Source organism: Watersipora subatra, chromosome 7 (assembly GCF_963576615.1).
Source record: "Watersipora subatra chromosome 7, tzWatSuba1.1, whole genome shotgun sequence".
In the NCBI taxonomy this organism is placed as follows: Eukaryota; Metazoa; Bryozoa; class Gymnolaemata; order Cheilostomatida; family Watersiporidae; genus Watersipora; species Watersipora subatra.
In genome coordinates this window covers 20,289,593-20,312,998 of record NC_088714.1, presented here as the reverse complement: position 1 = coordinate 20,312,998, position 23,406 = coordinate 20,289,593, and the positions used below count along the sequence as shown (strand labels likewise).

At 34.0% G+C, this 23,406-nt stretch overlaps 1 protein-coding gene across 1 annotated transcript; it reads left to right on the top strand.

The window, feature by feature from the left end:
* The first annotated feature begins 3,317 nt into the window (after positions 1–3,317).
* On the top strand, positions 3,318–23,156 carry LOC137399481 (leucine-rich repeat-containing protein 74B-like). Its single transcript, XM_068085614.1, has 14 exons — positions 3,318–3,363; positions 5,259–5,435; positions 5,810–5,907; positions 8,747–8,841; positions 10,177–10,266; positions 10,673–10,780; positions 13,357–13,500; positions 14,757–14,924; positions 17,655–17,849; positions 17,959–18,169; positions 18,503–18,648; positions 18,798–18,874; positions 20,631–20,813; positions 22,873–23,156. Exons 2-14 carry the CDS (start codon positions 5,269–5,271, stop codon positions 23,141–23,143), a joined length of 1,953 nt encoding a protein of 650 aa, XP_067941715.1. The 5' UTR covers positions 3,318–3,363; positions 5,259–5,268; the 3' UTR covers positions 23,144–23,156.
* The last annotated feature ends 250 nt before the right edge of the window (positions 23,157–23,406 follow it).

Sequence of the window (23,406 nt, the reverse complement as noted above, 5' to 3'; positions counted from 1 at the left end):
TGAAGCGTAGAGGAACGTATTATTAACAATGATATCGGACACACATTTTGGCTATATATATATATATATATATATATATATATATATAGCCAAGATGTGTGTCCGATATCATTGTTAATAATACGTTCCTCTACGCTTCAATAGAAGCCATGTAGCCTTTTTGCCACCATGGATAACTTATTTTTCGTGTGCTGAGGTATTTAACACATGTACCACTGCAGTCAAAAATAGCTGTTATCTCTGCGTAGTCATAGATTTGTCATTTTCTCCCTACTCTCTACAACCTATCAGATTATCAAACTAATAAGTTTATTATCTGATTCCTACAATGATGATGGTGAAACTAGCAATCTGATTGGTACATCAAGGGTTTTAATCATACAAAAATCGATGAAAAGCATCTTCGAAGTCATTGAAATAGAAAAATGTTTGCTATATTTTGGACACATGTGTTTGTTCACTGCATATTTACTTGGCAACCAAGCTATGCATTCTGAATAAAGGACAATATGTTGTGAATGTTGAGCTTGCAGGGCTTGCTAATGACGTCTGATTGGATGAAATGGTTAAATCCACTCCCGGAATTGATCTAGGCATCACTAAAATTATTTTAGATGATTTCTCGTTTTTGTTTTAGTTATTGAATTTCATGAACAAATATAGTCTTATTCTACAACAATGTAGACCACTTTTGTTTTACACTATTGTAGGTAACCTGCTCCCATCTCCATGTCGCTGTAGATCATTGTTTCTTTCTGATATTGTATATCAGTCTATGCCTCTCTAGTTAACTAATTCAGTGTCTCGTGGTGCAGTTCATCAGTTTCATGGAATGAGGCTGTCATTCAACATTTTTAGATGAATGTATTCATGTTGCTGATTTCGTTTGATTGGCAGCCTCTTTCGGAATGATCGAACTTGGAAACAACATACTCACCTTAGTAAGCCCGTCTCGTTTAAGCACACCCACGCTCCAATGATCTGTATCCTTAAAAAAATATTGACTGCTTATAATTCAATATAACTCAAATATAACCCAGCATGCTCAAATGATAATCTCTGATAGCCAAAAAAGAATCACATTAATTTACACTCATGCTTAATTGAAGAATGCAGACAGATTATCGATCAGATAAGTTCATTATATTCATGGCCAAATGTAAAATTCTGAAACAACAACAAAGCACACTAATTCGCTTTTATGCTGAAATAACAAGCGAGGATATACATGCACACATCAATATATACATATGCTCACTTTTTAATGTCAGCTAACGATAAATAACACATGTTAATACGATATTACCATATACAAGTGACAATCATAAAAGTTTTTTTGACTACAAAACTTCTTTGATGGCAAAAAAGTGGTCATAGTTATGTCGGCACAAACGTATCACACTCGCATATGCATTTCAAGCGCCATTTTTGTTGTCATGCTCAAAGAAAATGTTAATATACACAGTATTCAATTCAAAAAATATTAATATACATGTAACGTATCCATCATCAAATCATAATTGTTTAAAGCCTGTTTCGATTGAATTCAGAGAGCATACAGCATGAAATAACCTGTTTAAGGTATTTACCTAATGTCAGATAACATCTTGGCTGAAGTATATATATTCAGATCCAATTGAGTAATCCAACTGGGCAAGCAATTGCTTCAAATATCTAAAAGAACTAATAAAAACCCTTCAGACCAATGCTTCTGTGACAAAAGAAAAGTTTTTTGAAGTTATGAACCTTTAATTTGGAAAAATAATCGCTTTATTTTAACATATAATCAGATTTATGTAACTCAATAAGCTCTGATAGAGCAGTTTGTAAATGTTAGTACAACTGAGTGTATTCGCTGCGAGGTCAGTAAACTTGACTATAGTAATGAGTTTTTCATATTCTTATATCTGATTACCTGTTCAACAGCTTTATACGCGGGTAGTAACGGTAAGCGGGTAGGAAAGGCATGAATAAGAACAAACCTTTTACCAGATTTTTTACAGCCTTTAGAGATCTAGTTATTCACATGTTTTATAATACACAATAGCATTATTTTTATTTTTTTAAATTATGAATTATCCTTCTTTATGTTGTTTAAAACTACAGTGAATGCTATAAAGTATACCTCCTATAACGTAAATTCCGCATAATGTAAAGAATTTATGTAAAGTTTTTATAAATTGTGTTTTCGGCGTTTGTGATGGCTGCGATTAACTGTTGGTTTTTAGCTTTTAAGAACTTGTAATCACATTTCCACACATTTTGAACCTATAACACAGCGGAGTAAGACATGGTGAACCTTTTGATACCAAATAACTGTAATGTGGATTTTGTTGCAAGTCAACCTTTAACATTTCTTCTAATTATAGAAACTGTGGTTATTCAATTTTTGTTGCAGATGAAAATTTGAATGCTAGCCTTGACCAAACTATTTATAATCTTTAGAGCAAAAAGCTTTCCTCCTCTCCTACATCGGTGAAACACTTCCATTTCATTTGGTATGGTGTATTCCGAAAAAAGTCATTTTCTCACATAAAATCATCCATGTTGTAGACCAAGTTGGTTTTTTATCTGAAATTTTCTAAACAACAATGGCATCTGCTGTAAATACTTATAAAATTACGATGTGCAGCTGACGGCTTATTCAAGATCCTATGCAATCTAAAGTTTAGATTTGCTATCTTATCACATCATTGATATATAAACCGGCTTTATATATCTGTGTATTACATAGATCCCTGCAATAACTTGATAGTCATAAGTGAGCTACAACAGATCCAGGTGTCAGTTTTAAGCTTCTGCAGTTGTCTCCTCCTTCAAAGATTAAATACAAAAGCATCTTTGATTAGCTCTATTCTAGAAGAAAGCTGGAACTCCAAATCTCAAACCTCAAACCCCCAAACCCCTTTATTCTAGCTATCTCAAAAGCTGTTTTTTCCTACATAGATTATCTGTAAGGGAGTGAGCCACATGTTGACCAAAACATAAAGTATAGATTTTTATCGTTTTCCTTATTCAATAGAAAATATTGCAGCAGAGATTATTCTTTTTTTCTTGCATAGGCAATCAATGATTTGGGTGATTAGCGCGATTCACTTTTCCAATAGAATCTGTATGAAGTTCATTATTAAAAGACCGTTATTTGCTCAGACAACGCATCGAAGCGCAACGTCATTGTCAGGCTATTTGCCTAGTCAACTTTAGGAGAATCACATGAACTCCTTATTGATTGAGGGAGGTTTTTGGTGGGCAAACAAAAGGCCTAGTCGTTGCTAATACTAGTAAACAATGGCATTGATCATCATTTACGTATAAGATTGTCAGCTGTAAGATGTAGTACAAGCTCTTCTTCACAGTTATTTGGTAAGTTTTGTTCGTATTTTGTATGAAATTGAGTTGAGTGAACTTATCAAGTGCTCTCCTTGCTTATGCTCATAATCAGTTGTTAATGTGATGTTTATAATCAGTTGTTAATGTGATCTTTATAATCAGTTGTTAGAGTGATGTTTATTATCAGTTGTTAATGTGAGGTTTATAATCAGTTGTTAATGTGATGTTTATAACCAGTTGTTAAAGTCATGTTTATAATCAGTTGTTAATGTGATGTTTATAATCAGTTGTTAGAGTGATGTTTATAATCAGTTGTTAGAGTGATGTTTATAATCAGTTGTTAGAGTGATGTTTATAATCAGTTGTTAGAGTGATGTTTATAATCAGTTGTTAATGTGATGTTTATAATCAGCTGTTAATGTGATGTTTATAATCAGTTGTTAGAGTGATGTTTATAATCAGTTGTTAATGTGATGTTTATAATCAGTTGTTAATGTGATGTTTATAATCAGTTGTTAGAGTGATGTTTATAATCAGTTGTTAGAGTGATGTTTATAATCAGTTGTTAATGTGATGTTTATAATCAGCTGTTAATGTGATGTTTATAATCAGTTGTTAGAGTGATGTTTATAATCAGTTGTTAATGTGATGTTTATAATCAGTTGTTAATGTGATGTTTATAATCAGTTGTTAGAGTGATGTTTATAATCAGTTGTTAATGTGATGTTTATAATCAGTTGTTAATGTGATGTTTATAATCAGTTGTTAGAGTGATGTTTATAATCAGTTGTTAATGTGATGTTTATAATCAGTTGTTAATGTGATGTTTATAATCAGTTGTTAGAGTGATGTTTATAATCAGTTGTTAATGTGATGTTTATAATCAGTTGTTAATGTGATCTTTATAATCAGTTGTTAGAGTGATGTTTATAATCAGTTGTTAGAGTGATGTTTATAATCAGTTGTTAGAGTGATGTTTGATCAGCAGAGTTAAAAATGAATTTGCACAAAATTTTAGTAGGTTTTATCAGAAATTATCAGTATTTTTCTATCATTTGCAATAGTTTTTAATCTTTGAAGTGATCTGACTGCCAGGATGTTTCAAGATTAAAATCAACAAACTTAACTGCTGTTAAAATGCTCAAAAGGAAAATACGTGCGAAATGACATCACTAGTAGCTATTATTATTTAGTTGATATCGGCTATTGCATTGAAGTTACAGCTTTACGCATCTCTCTTCTGTCGGCCTCTTTGCAACCATAAACATCATAATCGCACTCTCGCTTGATCTGAGCCTTCTAATTGTGATCAAGTTTTATCGATTTTAATCTTGAAACATCCTGGCAGTCAAATCACCTCAATCGAAAACAATCACAAATTATAGAAAAATACTAATACTCTCTGATTAAATCTACCTAAATTTTGTGAAAGTTCATCTTTATCTCATGGTTAGAAATGAGTTAAACACTTCCTTATGCACTTTGTGTTAGGAATAGTAAAAATGCAAATACGCATAAATTGAGGAATTGTGGGTAAACAATTTTTAAAACTAATTACTTAAAAGCATCATAATGGTAGCCTGAAAAATGGAGTTCCCAAATGGCCACTTTTCAGTGATATTTATATTGCGGGTTGTGAGTACACTGCTGGGATTGATATCAAGTGCTCGCCCATAAGGAATTGATTCAATGTGTATCATCTTATTTATAGTTCTTTTTAATAATTGATCAGCCAGCTTCAGTGGTGGCTAGTCGAAAGGTAACTTTTTACCATTGTACATACATGTACGTTGTTCAAGGATGACATTGCATGGCTGATACATTCAATTATGTCCTGGAATATTGCTGTAATGAATAGGCTAGCAGCCTGGCTTTTATGAAATCAATAGCTTGAGCGAAACATTTGTTATAATTGTTTAACCTAGAAGTATTTCCTCCATGGATTCTACTACACCTCATTTTGAGTCTGTGGACTACGGCTATTTGCCTGACATAGATGAAACACACGAAGAAGAAGAAGAAGATGGTCTCAGTATTGCATCAACCGCTGATGTTTCTCTACCTGCTCTGACTCGATCTCAGTCGACAAGTTCTACTAACCCGAGGTACAGGGACTCTAGTCTTTCGTATATCTTTATAGATGACGGTGCATCTATCTTATGTGCTATACCCAAACACTGTTACACTAAATTGTAATTCATGACTAGTTAGGCTAAAATTTATTTGTTATAACTTAGGTTTATTGGTCCTCTGGAACAGATCTTAGCATGAATCTTGACAAAATGCCAGTTGATCTCATCATCCCAAGTTCTTTCAGCTCATAGAAAACGTAAATTTTTGTCATTAGTTTTTTCAGCATGAAGTGAGTTTACTTATAACTTTCTCTGTACTAACTGCAGAGGCTGGCATTTTCTGCTACTTGCACTTTCGTCGCATTTTCCGCGACTTGCACTTGGTTTCTGTTACTCTTTGTACATAGATCAGAGTGCGATGGAAGTGGAGCTAGAAAAAAAGAGGACCAGTTTTCATCAGAGCTAGAAAATGACGCTGACTATGATACAGACATTGAAATCCATGGTTTGTACAAATAACACGAGTTACCAATTATAATATCTCACTGACGTGGTTCAATATATTCCTACATGAATATAGGAATAGATTTACGCTTGCGAACAAAGTGAGAATTAATAGGGTTTCAATTTCTGAATTGTGCCTTGTGAAGCTAATCATATGGATCATCACTATATACTGATAGCTAGCTGAATACCCGGTGTTATCCGGGTATTGAAAATCAGCTTATAAACGATGAGAGGTAATGAGAGTTGCCTGCCACTTGCTATTAGCCTGGCACATTGCCAATGGAAAATTTGAGTAAGCTTACTAATAAAAGCTACGCTTCTCATGACGTTACGTCATCACATTGCGTCGTGACGGAAAGCGGTAGTGTATTTGCTCCCATATATTGACATAAATTGCCCATCGAATCTATCAAGCTTGTGTGGCTTAGTTAGTAAGGTGCCAGTCTGGTGAATGGGAGCTTCTGAAATCAAATATTTTGTGGTACAGATTGTTTATTCCGAGATTTTAATAGCTATAGCTGGACAATCACAATGATGAACGAATACACACATGACCAACTTTGAGAAATATATAAATAGATAGAGGAGGTAGGCAAAGGATTTTTATTGTCATCAAGTGTCGGTTCGGAATTAGCCGCTGACACAAATACACTTGAAACTAAATAGTGTTAGTCTCGTCTGGTATAGTTTAGTTATTAGTTTTCTCAGATGGTTTAGTTAATGTTGTATGGTCACTCAAAATAGCATCACACTAAAATAGAACAGAAATGGTGTTACTCTTTTGAAAAAAGCACACTTTCCAGAGCGTTTAATTTATTGCTAGTAACAGCAATGTGAACTGCATCTCTTTACTGTTGGAGTTTGTTCATTGACAATGCTTCTGGGTTTCAATTTGGGTGCCAACTCATGGAATACGGTTTGCATTAATCAAAACGTTTACAATTTGAAAATATTTTACTCAGATATATGACCAGCTCTTTGAAGAATTAGTCTTTCAAACCGCAGAATTACAGTAACTTATAAGAAAGTTTTTATCAATTGTTGCAACAGAGTGAACAATTTTTGTGCTATCTCACAGCGTAATAAAATAAGATTTCTTATAAAGTTGTATACTTTCTATTGCGATAATCCATGCGGCTGATGTTCCTTTGTAGCATGACATGTACTGATTGACTGTGTGCTGCAATATAAAGGAGAATAAACTTTCTAAAATTCCTGTTGAAGTTTTTCAAATTGGTTATTGCTTATTGAATATATAGACAGTCTCAGCTCATGTGATATCCTCTATCCCATTGGATGTTAACTGTCCTTCTTTTTAGGCCTCCTCTGCGTCTTTTGCTGCTTTTCCTTCCTTTGGATGTTTTTTCTCTTTTTCTGTCTGAGTTACCCTTTTCTTAATCCTTGCTGTTATTATAGAAAATTATAACAAGTTTTTTTAGTTCAGTGTTATGAATACTATCTCCTAACTGAAAGCGCATCTGGCCTTTGGTTATGACTAAGCCATTTTCTAGAGAGATTTTGCAAGATATTCTTGTAAGTTTTTTTCTGGATCGACAAACATGACTAACGAAATATTTCCCAGATTTTTGTCATATTTTTATGGTGAAGCATAGGCAAATAATCTTTCTATTTTTAACTTTTCATTCCATTAGTCTTGGTAGGAAAACAAAACCAAGTATTGACCCACAACTCTGCAATAACTGTAGAGCGGTAGCAGCACTTCAACTGAATGTAGTAAAGGCTTGTAATCTGAATCCAACACAAACAATACACTATCAGTTATTTGTACCGTATGTAGTATAAATTAGATTTAAGAATATTTGCTAATGCTCTGACTCGGTAATACATGCAATACATGTATGTAGAAATAGACTTATGCTTGCAAACAAGGCAAGAACTAATAAGGTTTCAATTTTTGAATCGTCGAATTTTGCATATAACCGGATTATTACGTTGTGTCCTGATCCATGAAAATGTTTAGAAAACTATTTTACACAAAAGTTTTTTATTACTGGTGAAAACACTCAGGCGTCAACAATTTATTACAGACCACCGTTTCTTAGTGACCAAACTGTCAACTTTTCTTTTCAACATTTGACTAAATGTCAAGGTAAATTTAGCTAATGCTATCATGCTACATATTTTAGTTAACTAAGTAGCGTAAAGAACTAAATAGGCAGCCATAAGGATAAATTTATTCTTTATTAAATTCGTAATAAAAAGTCCAGGTCAAATTAGGCCATTTTAGTTACATTTTTGTGGCCATATGATAAACGGGTCTTATCAGATGCACATACTAATGCTGAAAGCTTATATATGTTATAGGAAAGCTGATAATGAAGATATATCAGTTTAAAATAATTCACACAACTTTGTTGGTAACTCTCTTCAAATAAGATTTAGCGCGTTGTAGTAAAGTTATTTGTCACCAGTATTATGATTGTTTGCCGCATTCAAATCAAGAATGTTTCTTTAGTTCCATTGTCACTTTTTTATTGAACGTATTTTATAAAATAAGATTTTTTATAAAGTTGTGTACTTTCTATTGCGGTAATCCATGTGGCTGATGTTCCTTTGTAGCATGATATGTACTGGTCGACCGTCTGCTGCAATAGAAAACAGAATCAACTTTTTAAAATTCCTGTTGAAATTTTAAAAATATTATTGCTTATTGAATATATAGACAGTCTCAGCTCATGTGATATCTACTATCCCATTGGATCCTTACTGTCCTTCTCTTTGGGCATCCTCTGCGTCTTTTGCTGCTTTTGCAGCAGTGAAACGTTGTGGTTTCACCACCCTCCTTGTCTTTCATAATCGTTTTTTGGTTTACTCAGAGGAAACAGACGGAAAGCCTGAGGAAGATATTAATATTGGCACAGAAGAGTACAAACGCAGCTGTAGTCATCTCAATATCTCTCCAGAGCTCAAGGTAAACTTATATTCTTTTTGCAAATTTAGTCTTACACTTTTGTATGGACTATCTTATAAAGATGGAGCTTAGATTGTGCACTCACGCGTGACATGCCAAATCTCTGAAGGAAATGGCTAAGAAAAATGGCATGCAATTTCTAATAGTCATCTAGTTGACAACTGGCACAAAACACAACATAAACACCAGAAGGGTAGAATGAGTGATTTTTTTATCCATACCTCTTAGAGTTTCACAACCGTACATACCGTGCCACTATGCTTTCATAACGCTTTGGCAATTTTGACATGATCATTCTTATTACTATTTCACCATGTTCATCATTCTTATTTGAATAAAAATTTCAGAAAGTAATTTGAAGTTAATTTTGCAAAAATGTTAGTCATTGAAAGGCTATAAGCCATAGCTTGTTTTTTTTGTTGCACTCAGGTTAGATTACTATTTCACCATGTTTTAGTATCATAATAAATTCATTGGTGCTTTCAGGCATGATTGCAAATTGAAAACTCCATACAAGTATATGAACACCTGCTTTTAATTCATTGCCTAAAAGCAATGATTTCTTTCATAACAAACTAGATTTGCTGTTCACCTATTGTGGCATAAGTGAGATAGTCAGTGTTTACTAAAGGAAAGCCATCAATTTTATCTTCTCACCTGGCATGTTCAAATATGACAATATATTACATTATCACCGCTTGACACCCGTTATCTCACCAAAATTGTATTGATATTCCAAGTAAAGCTTTGTACCCAAGTACATGACAACTCCTTCCTTGAAGTTCAATGACAAAAGTACCAGGATTTTACAGTTTTGCACATATCTGCCAAATACGGTCATATCTCACAAAATTCTTAGCTATAATAATGGTACACTAACAATTTTTGGTCCACTGTGAAGCCTAAATGGCTGAGCAAATCGTAGATAAAATATTGGGGACTGACCACCATGGAGTTCAGTTAACCTATGAGAAAATTACTTGAGAATCTCTCGGGCATTGCTAGATATTCTTGCTGATTACTAAGGTCTGATTGGTTAATCTAATTCGTTACGGCCCAGTTTTAGCTATTTGTCATTAGTTATCATCCTAAACAGTACTTTAGCACTGAATTTGCATTATGGCTCATTTAATAATTCAAAAGGTATAATAATTAATAGCTGTTGCTACAGTTATGTTCATATCTTCAGTGACCTGTTTGTTGCTAAGCCCTACCTTGAAAGATGTTATAGCAGCAGTGCATGACTTTTTATACAGACAGTTTTGATGATTATATGTGTAGACTTATAGTTAGTTCTCTTTCTTCAAACTCATGTGTATTTGTAACTGTGCGCAGGTAGTTGAGAATCTCACAAATACGACCTTGAACTTGGCATATCAGGGAATTGGAGAGAATGGAGCAAAGGCTTTGGCTAAATCTCTTTTGGTTAGTACAATTATCTCTTAGTTAGTACAATGATCTCTTGGTTTGTTATGGCCCATGTTGCCTATTTACTAGCCAAAATTATTATTGCTGATATACCGTAAAACCTCTAATTGAATGCCACCTCTATTCGAACGCCACCTCTAATAGAGCACCACGGTGTTCAATTAGAGGTTTTACGGTAGTTTGAGTTAGTGAGATGTCTTGTTTGAATCTTACTACCAGCTTTTTTAATTGTGCATAGTGACATCCTTCAGTTTGAAAACCAAATCGTAAAAGTAGTCCAATATACTTTGTGGTACATCAAAAGAGGAAACACAATTTCTGCTATGAAGTTCATTTGTTTTAAAAAAGGTTTTGTGCCATTCAGTTGAAAGTTGGGTACAATCAATGCTCATAACATTTACAGAGAAACACCAAAGTAGAGAGACTCAATCTGACAGATAACAGCATCACACCGTATGGTACGACTTTCCTGTTTGACATGCTAGCAGACAACATCTACATAACATATATGGTAAGTAAATATGTTATATACTACTTTCCACAATTAGCTTAGAGAGTGATGTGAAACAAAAAAATCTATGTTTTTCTAGTCAAAAACAAAGCCTGCATATTCACTACAGACTACAACATTTTATAATTGTTTAAAATAGTTTTCTTTATATGATTAACCTAATCTCTAAGATATAAAGTTTCTCATTGGTGCTGCAACCTTAATGCAATCTCCCTCTAATGTGAGTTTTTTGTGTGTGGCAAGAATCTTTTAGGACTGAATCATATTTCGAAGTTTTCTTGATAATTTTGTATAAAACATCCGACTACTGCTTCTGCTTATTCTACACAGAGATATTAAAACCTTTTAGTTTTTGTACAAATACTTCATGGCAGTGCTATTTGTTGTTATACCAATTAATCCTAAACGTCCCTTTACCTTGCTGCTACCTTCTTGTCTCTCAAGGACTCTAGTCATAGTTTGATAGAGATCAGTAGCGCCATGGATTTGAAAGATCTATGGAAGCCATTAATTGTGGTCTCACTCCGCTCAGCAAATACATGTACCACAGCTATGTTAAGGCAGGGAGTGTAGAGGGATTGGCAAGAATTGGGGAAGTACAGAAATTCGCTTTACTATTCTATATTTACAATCTTGTCTTTTCATCTTGTGATAAAAGGATTTTTACCTAATTCAGTCATTGTTTGTGGAAGATCAACTACCATGGCTTTATATGAGATTAATTCTTCTTTGGTTGAATAAAACTTTTATATCATGAGTTCATTCAAGCCAAAGGTACTACGCATATAACTTATATGTATATCAATTGCTTTGATAGAAAGAAATTGGCCTAACTTGATATTCAAAGAATGGCTCTCTAGAATTAACCCTCCATCTGTATTCTTATTTACCAAAATTGTTTCTCTATACATTAGCTAGAATGAAGTAAGTAAAATTATCCCTGCTCCCTGACAGGCTTGCTAATACCCCTCCGAGATAAAAAGTTGGTGACACTTGTCTGTTGACATAGTCACATCTGGCCATATGCCTTTTCAAATGCTCATCTTAACTAAAGCTTAAGCTAAACATCATCATTGATTTTTGTTTTATTCCAAGAACATCATTCAATCATCTTAAAAATTGAGTGAAGCAAATTATTAAATTGTGTTTAAACCTTTAAACATAATTTAGGGGGCCACATGAGTAGTTACTTTGCTTCAACAAATTTCAGTTTGCATGTTTCAGATTTTAAATCGTAAATAAAATAGTTGTGCATTAAATATTATAAATTAATGTCTACAAGATCAACTTAGTGAAAATTGATTCCGAATTTACTACTCTAATCAGGCAGTTGCATTCATAAAACTAGAATCTTACCTAGCTCCCTGCACTGGCTGTTATTATTTAAATTAAATTAAAAATATATTTGAAATTAAATTATTAATTTCAAATTATATTAAATTATTATACTTATTATAAATAATTTATATAATATTAAATATAATATAAATGAAATTATTTATATAAATTAAAACATATTTGTATTAAAAATATTAACTTTAATATAAATATATTTATATTAAAATTATTTATATTAATTTATATTATGAATGATAGACGTTGTTATCGCAAGATAGTTGCGATTTACATCTCTTTTATTGGTCTCAGACCACTGCATCTCACTGAATGAACAAGAAGGATGATACTTCCTCGTTGAAAACTGCTATTAAAATAAAAATTATTGGCAACACATATGAAGTTAACAGTTTTTCATGAATGCTTACAACAAAAAGTTTTAGTGTATCTTTTGTCAACTTGCAGTTCTCTGTCAAAGTGTCCTCTATATTTAAATGAAACTTGTTACAAAAACCTATATATTTATTTATATTTATATTATATTTATTTACTTGGAAAGATTTGCCATGTGGGCACAATATTTCACACAATTTCGAGACTTGTTGTATTTGGCTATAAAAATTTTTCTTATACAAGCGCATGAGTATTTATTTTAATGATTATAATAAAACCAGAATGTTGGAATACAGATATAGCAGTAATATTAGTAATAATCAATAGTATTGATTATGAATACAAACAATAGCGCAGTAACATTCCAGGCAGCTAATTAGAGAATGGCCATGGTTCAACGGTTAGTGCGCCAACTTATGATCAATAGGTGGATGGTTTGAGTCACAGAAGAACCGTTGTTAGTGTTCCGAATGGCATCCAGCCACAATTGCTCCTGCGCCAAACATCCTGCAAATGGGCACAATAAATGTAGTAGCAATCTCTAACAGGTGAAAGAAGGAGATTGTAAGGATCTAGCTAGACTTAAACATTTCGCATCTACAGCTCCTGACAACTGAATTTATAAGTCAATCATGTCCAAGTTATTTTAGTTTTATATGATCATTGTTGTATTTTGGCTAATTTATGAGCATTTTTCATATGCTTTTGTCAGCCAGTTTCAATATTTAGAATTGTTTTCATGATAAAAGTAGAAGTAATCTTGTCTAAGTGTTTGTATATATATAATAACATACTAACAGTCTCCTCAAACTTGTTCAAATTTAAGATTGCCTTTCCCTCTTTCACAGGATCTATCCCATAACGATGTTGGAAATTTTGGCTCTCTTGCGCTGAAGGAAATGTTGCTGTGGAATAACACATTGCTCACTCTAATACTAAAGGACTGTAAGATCAAGGACAGTGATTGCGCTCCTCTAGCCGAAGGCTTACAGGTACCTTATTAATCAATATAATATACTAGATGAATGCCCAGCATTGCACGAATAACAAAAAAAGGTTTTGCTTATAACATTTATTTTTAATTGGTTAAGTTTCTTTACCCAAGAAATTTGAGTAACCTAAGTTAGTCAAAATATTTACTATAATAAGAGCCTTTATTATAACTTGAGCCAGCGTTAAGAAGAAAAATTGCGCCATGATCTCTCACACAATTATGATCTTCAAGTGTTGTAGCTGAAGCGTTAGTATTTTAATCAATCGGCATTAAAGATTGTCAGCTGTAATAAGTATGATGTGCTGTTCCATTGTATCGCGTCGTGATTGTACGACCTATTGGTTTAGGATGCTGTCTCCACACTTGTTTGTTTTGAGTTCAAATCCCGTACGAAATGCATTTTCGTTCCTAAAACTTTGTCGCTGTAACTGGACACACCAATGACAAATGACCAACAAAAGGCAAACACTGAGGTTTATATATATGGATCATATACCAAGGAAAGAAAATAATTGACAAGTTTGTCAAATGTTCTGCAAATTTTATCGTCATTTTGTTAATAGACTTATATTTACATTGGTTTCAAGGTAGAGATTATAAACTGCTTAATAATATATAAGCTTAAAAATCCACTTGGCTTATAATTTGGAGTTATTTTTTTAAAGACAGGTAACATATTTTTATAAACAGTATGCAATTGAAAGCTGATGACATGAACAGGTATTTTATATTGTTCACATAATCGTTAACAATGTTGGTGGTACAATTTTCCAATGAAATTCTAGATTTTTCTTGATTGCCCGTTCTACCACAGTTCAGTGCTGGCTGATCGATACAAAGAGGATCGCAGAAAAACAAAGACCAGTGAAAATTTACAAGTGCTTCTATTGGCTGATGGACAATAAAAAGAGTAAATGTGACAGAAAATTTTATGACGATTTTACGGCTAACAAACGGTTTGTAGTCGTTGACACTTTTAGTAAATAAACTTGGAGTCTGTGATATCAAAAGGACTGTTTGAACTTTTAAAAACTTCATTTTTGAGAATCAATAAAATGACTACATTAAATAAGGAGTTGTCTGCTTTTTGCTAAATAGTTTCGAAATAAAGGAAGAAAAACTTAATTTTATAAATAATTCTGCAATATAGACAATGTATATAGGAACTGTCATTGCCAAACTTCTTGAACTTTTTAAAAAAGGCCTTCACTGAATTAGCCTATCGCTGACCTCGTAACAAAACAACTATTTTAGGCAAATGATAGCCTTGTGTACCTGGATCTGAGTCACAATGAGATCTGTGAAGAAGGGGCGATGCATGTAGGCAATGCAATCTCGATGAATAACAGCATAGAGCAGCTAAGCCTTGCTTGGAATCACATTCGAAGGAAAGGAGCTGTTCAAATTTGTAAAGGCTTAAAGGTAAATTTCTCTTGTTCAACTTTAATAGTTATAAAGATCTTAGTTGTCTTCTCTTTAAATGGTTGGTTCACAGAAATGATGGCCAGCAACCTCTATAGCACCACACACTGATAAAATGCTAGTTGGAATAGTTTTAAATATATTAGCTAATAACATTTAGCTTGAGTTCTCTAACAGTTGGATGGCTTATGGTGCATCAAAGTCATTATAAACGTTCTAACAGGTGAAATAGACAGAACACGCTTTTGATAATAACAGTAATAATAATAATAATAATAACATTGTAAGCTCAATAGATGATCCCATAGCATGGTCTTCTCTTTCTCATTTAGATGAAACTAATTTAGTAGCTATAAAGTTGCGTTCACACCAGCAGATTTGCAAACTGAGTTTTTGTGGTCGATTATTATTTCGTTCACCGTTCACACCAGGATGAGCTTGAACCGAGAGGTGGAAAAGTTTGCCAGTTTTTATATGCAGAATCAGTTAACTTTAGCTGATATAGTTTTAATGAGTCATGTTTTACATTTTTTTGACTGCTTTCTACAATGTTTCTCATGAAAATCTTTAGCAAGTTAATCAATTATTTTGCACTGCCCAGCTTGCCACTAATAATGGATAACTATAGGAAGGCTGATCTTTTGCTAACATAATCTGTTTCAACTATTATAGCAATGGCATGATAATTGAAACAGATGTTTTAATTATCATGCCGTTGCTATAATAGTTGAAGGTGGGCAATAATTCTGTTGATAGCACCAGAGGTGCTATCAACAGAATTATTACTGTCTATTAAAGCTATGACAAAATGTGAAAACATACATGGCGTTCTCTTTAGACAACAATACGTGACTTGCTGTGAAAATGATTTCGTTGGCTAACCAAATTGAAAATTGGCCTAGAATTGTTTATTGATCGGGCACAGCCCAATAAAAGTTCTCTCCCTGGACAGATCGGTCTCGGGGCTCGTTTGGTCTTTTCATACGATGAAATTCTCGGTCAGTGGGAAAATCGGCCAGAGAATCGTCATGAAATCGGCTGGTATGGACGCAGCTTCAGACAGTTATTCAGTATTGTCTCTACATGTCAGCAATACTCAGTATTGTACCTACATGGCAGCAATACTCAGTATTGTACCTACATGGCAGCAATACTCAGTATTGTACCTACATGGTAGCAATACTCAGTATTGTACCTACATGGTAGCAATATTCAGTATTATCTCTACATGGTAGCAATACTCAGTATTGTACCTACATGGTAGCAATACTCAGTATTGTCTCTACATGGCAGCAATACTCAGTATTGTCTCTACATGGCAGCAATACTCAGTATTGTACCTACATGGTAGCAATACTCAGTATTGTCTCTACATGGCAGCAATACTCAGTATTGTCTCTACATGGCAGCAATACTCAGTATTGTACCTACATGGTAGCAATACTCAGTATTGTCTCTACATGGCAGCAATATTCAGTATTGTACCTACATGGCAGCAATACTCAGTATTGTACCTACACGGTAGCAATACTCAGTATTGTACCTACACGGTAGCAATACTCAGTATTGTACCTACACGGCAGCAATACTCAGTATTGTACCTACACGGTAGCAATACTCAGTATTGTACCTACACGGTAGCAATACTCAGTATTGTACCTACACGGTAGCAATACTCAGTATTGTACCTACATGGCAGCAATACTCAGTATTGTCTCTACATGGCAGCAATACTCAGTATTGTCCCTACATGGTAGCAATACTCAGTATTGTACCTACATGGTAGCAATACTCAGTATTGTACCTACATGGCAGCAATACTCAGTATTATCCCTACATGGCAGCAATACTCAGTATTGTACCTACATGGTAGCAATACTCAGTATTGTACCTACATGGTAGCAATATTCAGTATTGTACCTACATGGCAGCAATACTCAGTATTGTACCTACATGGTAGCAATACTCAGTATTGTACCTACATGGTAGCAATATTCAGTATTGTACCTACATGGTAGCAATACTCAGTATTGTACCTACATGGTAGCAATACTCAGTATTGTACCTATATGGTAGCAATACTCAGTATTGTACCTACATGGCAGCAATACTCAGTATTGTACCTACATGGTAGCAATACTCAGTATTGTACCTACATGGTAGCAATACTCAGTATTGTCTCTACATGGCAGCAATACTCAGTATTGTACCTACATGGCAGCAATACTCAGTATTATCCCTACATGGCAGCAATACTCAGTATTGTAACTACATGGTAGCAATACTCAGTATTGTACCTACATGGTAGCAATACTCAGTATTGTACCTACACGGCAGCAATACTCAGTATTGTACCTACATGGTAGCAATATTCAGAAGACTGTAAGTTGATTGTACAACAGTCTGCTGTCGGGATATGCAAAAACTGCTATGAGTTATGAATATTTTTTCTATTCGTAATCAATACTATTGATTACTTATAGCATTGTTGTTATATCTCTGTCGCAACATTTTGGTTTCATCATAATCTTTAAAATAAGTGCTCATAAGCTTGTACAAGAAAAAATGTGATAGCAAAATAGAATAACTCTCAAAATTGTAAGAAATATAGTTTTGCTATTCGGAATACTTAGAAAGCATTGTTTTTTATTATTATTTTAATACTAATAGATGATTAAAAATAGTTTAATTTATTGAAAGGCAAATGTGAAGGATGATCTATCGTTGCAGAGGAACTACTGCTTGCTCAAGGTAGATCTCTCTTGGAATGGGCTGGGGTATGAAGGAGCCCTCTCGCTTTCACAGACCCTCAAAGCTAACAAATACATCAAAGAGCTTGATGTCAGTAACAACAGGTTGTCCTGGAACTGCGCGTCAGCTTTGGCTGCTGGTCTGAAAGCCAATGACACGCTACAGGTTTTAAAGGTAGACTTCTCTAGTTACCATCTCTCAATGTAGAACCATAAATACTGTAGTTGCAAAACTGATGCCAGAATATAACCCTAGCTTTCAGGATTTATCTCTCATGTTAAAGATTGGAAACAACCCTTTGACAATGACGGGAGTTCTCGAATTGCTGTCGGCCGCCAACAATGACCGAAGTGAAATGGAGTACATGAGCTTTGAAGGCATACCTATTAACAGAAGGATCGCCTACATCGCTGAAACAATGAGTGACAAACGTGACTTTGTTATAAGCCATGGTGGGATCCTTGATACAGATGATGTCATGGGCAAAAAGTCAGGTTGGTTATTACAAATTACCAAAAAATAAACCCAATAGTTGTCTTGATGTCTAACCCACAAATAAAAAGAAATTAATGTAAATATTCTCGCCAGAAGATTTTTGTGTCAAGCATCATTTTGCAATGGCTATTTTTGGATTGCTACCTTTGCCAAAAACCAAAAATTTCAGTTACGTCACCAGAAAACATGGTTATGATAATTAAACTGGTAACTAAAAGCTTGTGTGGTCAATCTGATATCTTAGGTCAAGTAATTGCTCTCTGCTTAAGAATCAGTTTGTACATAGTTTCTCAATGTATAGATAGGTTGACATCTCATTGCGATGGTTGCAGTTGCCCAAGATGATCCACTGACAAGACTCCTTGGATTCCTCAATGATAGAAGCATCAGAGCAGTTGATCTCTTCCGTTCCTTTGAGAGGGACAGAGACCAGCTCGTCTCCAGAGAACAATTTATAGCAGGCCTAAAGAAGGCTCAGGTATATGCACATCAGTGTCACTGTTTCAGTACTAAAAGGATTAAAAAAAAAATGTTTGTTATCATCCAAACTGAAAAGCAACTATATATTCTCCAAAATAGCTTGTGCAAGGTTTTTGGCTAATAGTTGCAGTTTATTTGATTATTCAGGCTCCCCTAGAGACATGGGAAATAATCGCAGTCATGGACAAGCTAGATAAAACTGCAGAAGGAAAAATCAACTACAGGTTCGCATACATGTCTCTACAATCTTCCTAAAGACTAACTTAGACAAAATTTTAATATATTTTATCAAAAAGTGTAGGTATCTATATAAATCTCGAATTCTGTCATGTCTAGCTGTAGCGATTAAAACCTAGCAATGAAAGGTCTACTTTGCGCTAGATTTGATCTTGAAACTTTCAAATCTAGAGGCGGCGAACTTGACCATTGGTCTGCTAATCCTACTGTGCATAGTGAATAATGATAGTGAAGATATTTGTTACATTGGTTACAACACGCATAACGACGTTGCGTTACACGTAATGACTACTAGTTGGCTTCACTAAGTGAATGTCCGGTGTTGCATGGGTAATAAAAACAGCTTATAAGCAGTTGCAAGTAATGTAGTGGAAAGGTAATGTAGTAGGTACGGTAATGTAATGTTTATAAGCTGTTTTTATTACCCGTGCAACGCAGGGTATTCAGTTAGTTTATCTATAATTTGTGACTGTTTTTGACATTTGAGGTGATCCGACAGTTAAGATGGTTCAAGATTAAAATTAACAAAACTTGGTCACAGTTAAAATACTAAAAAAAACATGTGAAGTGATGTCACTAGTTGATATCATTGCTATAGTTAATATCAGCTATTGCATTCATGTTGCAGCATTACAGGTCTCTATTCTGTCAGTCTTTTTGCAACTATAGATGTCATAATCACACTTTTACTTCATCTGAGTGTTTTAACCATGATCTAGTCTTGTCAACTTTTGTTTTGAAACATCCTGGCAGTCAGATCACCTCAAAATATCAAAAACAATTGCAAATGATAGAACAATTCCAATACTTTCTGATAGAATCTACTAAAATTTTGTGTAAGTTCATTTTTAAAACAAAAGTTAAACTTTTTAGTTGTCTTTTATCTTCAACTGTTTGATCGTAACATTGATCAGAACCTGAATTCTATATTGGCAGCATTATATGGCTTCATTGCTGCAGCAACATTAGAAATATCAATTACCAGATGATACAAGTAAGTTTTGTCTAAATACATGGTTTCAACATTTGTTCATCAAATTATTAGTAGATACATAGATATGCGGATACATCCAAACAACTACATATTGTATATACCGATTTAATTCATTTCAAGACCTGGCTCATGGCGGTCACACTTGTCAAAATGCGCTGTAGTGCATTTATTTTGCTTCATAACCATAGCAAAAAATTTTTTATTCCTGATAGATGCGAAGATGTGTAGAGTAAATTAGTAAAGATTCAGTAAAGAGCTTTAACAGTCAACTTAGAGACTCGCAAGCAGACTTATATGCCTTGTGGAATGTCGATTCCGTATGTGGGTGATAGAGATGCACCGTGCAGTAGATTACTCTAACTTGTATTAGCTATAGCTACACTTGCCATTACTATATTAATTTTAATTAATATACTTATGTAGTGTTAATTACATCTATTTTATTATGATGAAATATTTTCATTTCTTCGCATATCTTATGAAAATGTAATGCTTTGAAAGGATTGGAATGCTAAATGCTCGCTTAAATCGTATGTCGTATGTTAAAATAATCGTAACTAGAGGTGTGACAAACTGTATGAGAGAAAACTTCCAACTCTCCCCGACTCGCCAACAATCTCAACTGTTAAACTAGCATTGTCCTACTTGCTTTCAACTAAAAACTTTCGCACCCACAGCAGAGATTAGTTTGCTCAATGTACTTGTTATGTTCTTGCCCAACTCTCTTACTAATATACTTTATCTAACAGAAAGTTAACAGACGGCATTCAGGAGCAGAAACAAGTAAACAAACGGAAAAAGGATAGAGCCAAAGCTGAGGCCCTGCGAAAGTTGCGAGATGAAAGAAAACTGCTAAATCCTGAACTTTCTGTTAATAGAACTGGTTCAGCAGCGCCTCCATCACAGGCTGGTTCCATTTCTGGCAGCAGAAGGTTTGTTCTACAGACTAGCAAGTACATGTACAGTAGTCTGTGTAAAGTAGTTGTATATGCTGTAGTTGACATAGACAGTAGTGTGATAAACTAACATTTTAATCTGCTTCACTTTTGGTGAAATCGCAAAATGAAAAAGTTATTTACTGTTTGTTATCGGGCAATTATTTAATAGTACAAATAAATGGATATAAAAATCAAATATTAGGCTAATTTTGAGAAGCTTCTGTTGAAGATTTCATATATGCTGGTATATATATATTATTTTCTTGTATTTATGCATTTTGTCGAAGCGCATACCTAAATAAATCCTATCAAGTTCATTTATTCGCTTATCATGTTTTGCATATTATTTATTGCCAAGAAAAAGTCAAACTATTTTAGCATAGTTGCAAGAATATCGATGGATAACCTTGCGGGCACTTGAAGGCCCTAATTTTTGTTGAAGCTTTTCAAAATTAGCCCAGTGTACGCATTTTCCACAAAATGTAAAAAACTTGATCGATATTTCGAGGGCATAAAGCTTATGTTCATTTGTTAGCAATGAGAAACTAGTTTTGTTTTTAATTTTAGTTCTAGGAATTGCCAAGTTGGTTCAAAGTAATTTTATTTTTATTTTCTTATCATAAGAACTCTGGGCTATCTCGTTTGTAGTCCAATATTTTGAAAACATGGATTCCGATTTTAGCTTGGGATAATCTGGTAAGGAGTTAAAGAGCGTATCTCCATATGATCCTATCACAGCAGGCACAAGAGAGCTGTGAAAGCTCAGTGTGTCCTCTCTGATTTTTATAACTTGGACTATTCCACTTAGTAACGGATTTCAATGACAAATTCTGTTATCAAAAGTGTTCTGATTGATTTTAGCTCTTTGAACCCTGACGGCAGATATTCCGACATTGTGTAGGGTGTGTCAGAAACTGTAATGACCGGATTACCAGCATATACATGACTCTGTTTACAAATTATATTTCTAAGTAACAGCATAGACCAATCAAATTAATCTTGCACAGGGCATTAGACCAAAAATTTTACTTCTATTTTTAACCGTTTTCAAGTATCTTTATCTACTTCCATTGTTATAATAAAAAATTTACTTGGCCGGTGTCGCGACAAAATATTAATACGACTCATTTGTTAATGTGTTATAGATGATTGTAATGCAGATGAAGAAGTATATGCTACCAGCCATATTTTGTGTTTTATTTTGAGTCATAAACTGATGTATTATGTGTGCTCGATGAACATGCTGCGGTAAAGACTGTTTGAAGTCTTTAAAATCGTAAGAATCTTTATGGTTTTAGCCCGAAGACCTGTGAAAAACTTTTCTTTTTTGCATTTTTGACATTTGCTGAACTTTTTTTACCATTTTTTTACCAAATATCATTAAATTATGAACATATTTAGATATAGTTAATATATCTATAATATATTAAATAATATATCTATAATATATATAAATATAGTTAATACAAGTTTCGAAACTTCCGATCATTGGACAAATTGCCCGGGAATACTGACACGCATTGACAAGGGTGGCCATGATTCAAAGAGTTAAAATAAGATGAAATATAAACGGTTACTCAATAAAAATGTTTTTAAAGGTACAAGCACCTTTCGATTAGCTCAGTAAAGCTATGGCTATGCGGGCTTAAGTTTAAGGACATCAAAAACTTGTCAATTATTTGATAGCTCCACTGGATGAGCATTCGTGCGAGTTTCCGTTCTGATGCTTTGCGGGCACTCGCTGTTCTTTATATATAATACTCCTCATCAGGAATAAATTATTACAGATTCAATGATATCTTAATGGTCATTTACTTTGCCAAAAGAAATAGAATTATGGTGAGCATCTCATTTCTTTTAACTTTATAGAACCAAGTACGGTAAGTTATAATAGAATTAGTCAATGCAACACGGGTGTGTTTGTCCTAGCACCAAATGCATCATGTGAAATATATGCCTGTGTAACAGCAACTTTATGCATATAACTAATACAATTGTTTCAATGTTGTGAGATGAAAAGAGCTCAAGCTACATACAAACTACTGTTTCGCAGGGCCTCCAGAATCAGTCTCAGTATTCCGATGAATCAACTTGAGAGGAGAAGGTCGAGTGTAGCGAGCACGACTAGCCTTTCGTCGACCTTGGTAACCTCCTCTAAAGTAGGTAGGAATATCAGTGCTACCCGCAATCCATTGTCCGCTGTTGTGGAGTCTAAGCAGAAAGACTCTAGGGAAGGGGAGATAACCCGAAAACTTAGCAGACTATCATTGCCCGGAAGCTCCGGCCAGAATAGCAGAAAGGCCTCAATGGCAATGGTTAATTGAAAATGACGAATATATGCAATTAAATTTTTGGAACAGCATTCTACCATGATTTTTTACTGTTTGATTGGAGCTAAATTATTACTTAATTTTTTATAAAGTGTATTATATATTATTATTTAGTAAATTATTTTATTAACTATTATTTTCTATACGGTGCCCTCGCTCACATTTCTTTGTATATTTTGTAATCATTTCTATTTGTAATTTATCCAACCCTAACTAAGCAAGCAATTGAACAACAATATACCAGTTCATTTATACTG

Coding starts and splice junctions, on each gene's coding strand:
- LOC137399481 (XM_068085614.1), top strand. CDS start 5,269: ATGGATTCTACTACACCTCATTTTGAGTCTGTGGACTACGGCTATTTG. Junction 8,842..10,176: donor ATATCTCTCCAGAGCTCAAG/GTAAACTTATAT, acceptor AACTGTGCGCAG/GTAGTTGAGAATCTCACAAA. Junction 18,649..18,797: donor CAGGCCTAAAGAAGGCTCAG/GTATATGCACAT, acceptor TTGATTATTCAG/GCTCCCCTAGAGACATGGGA.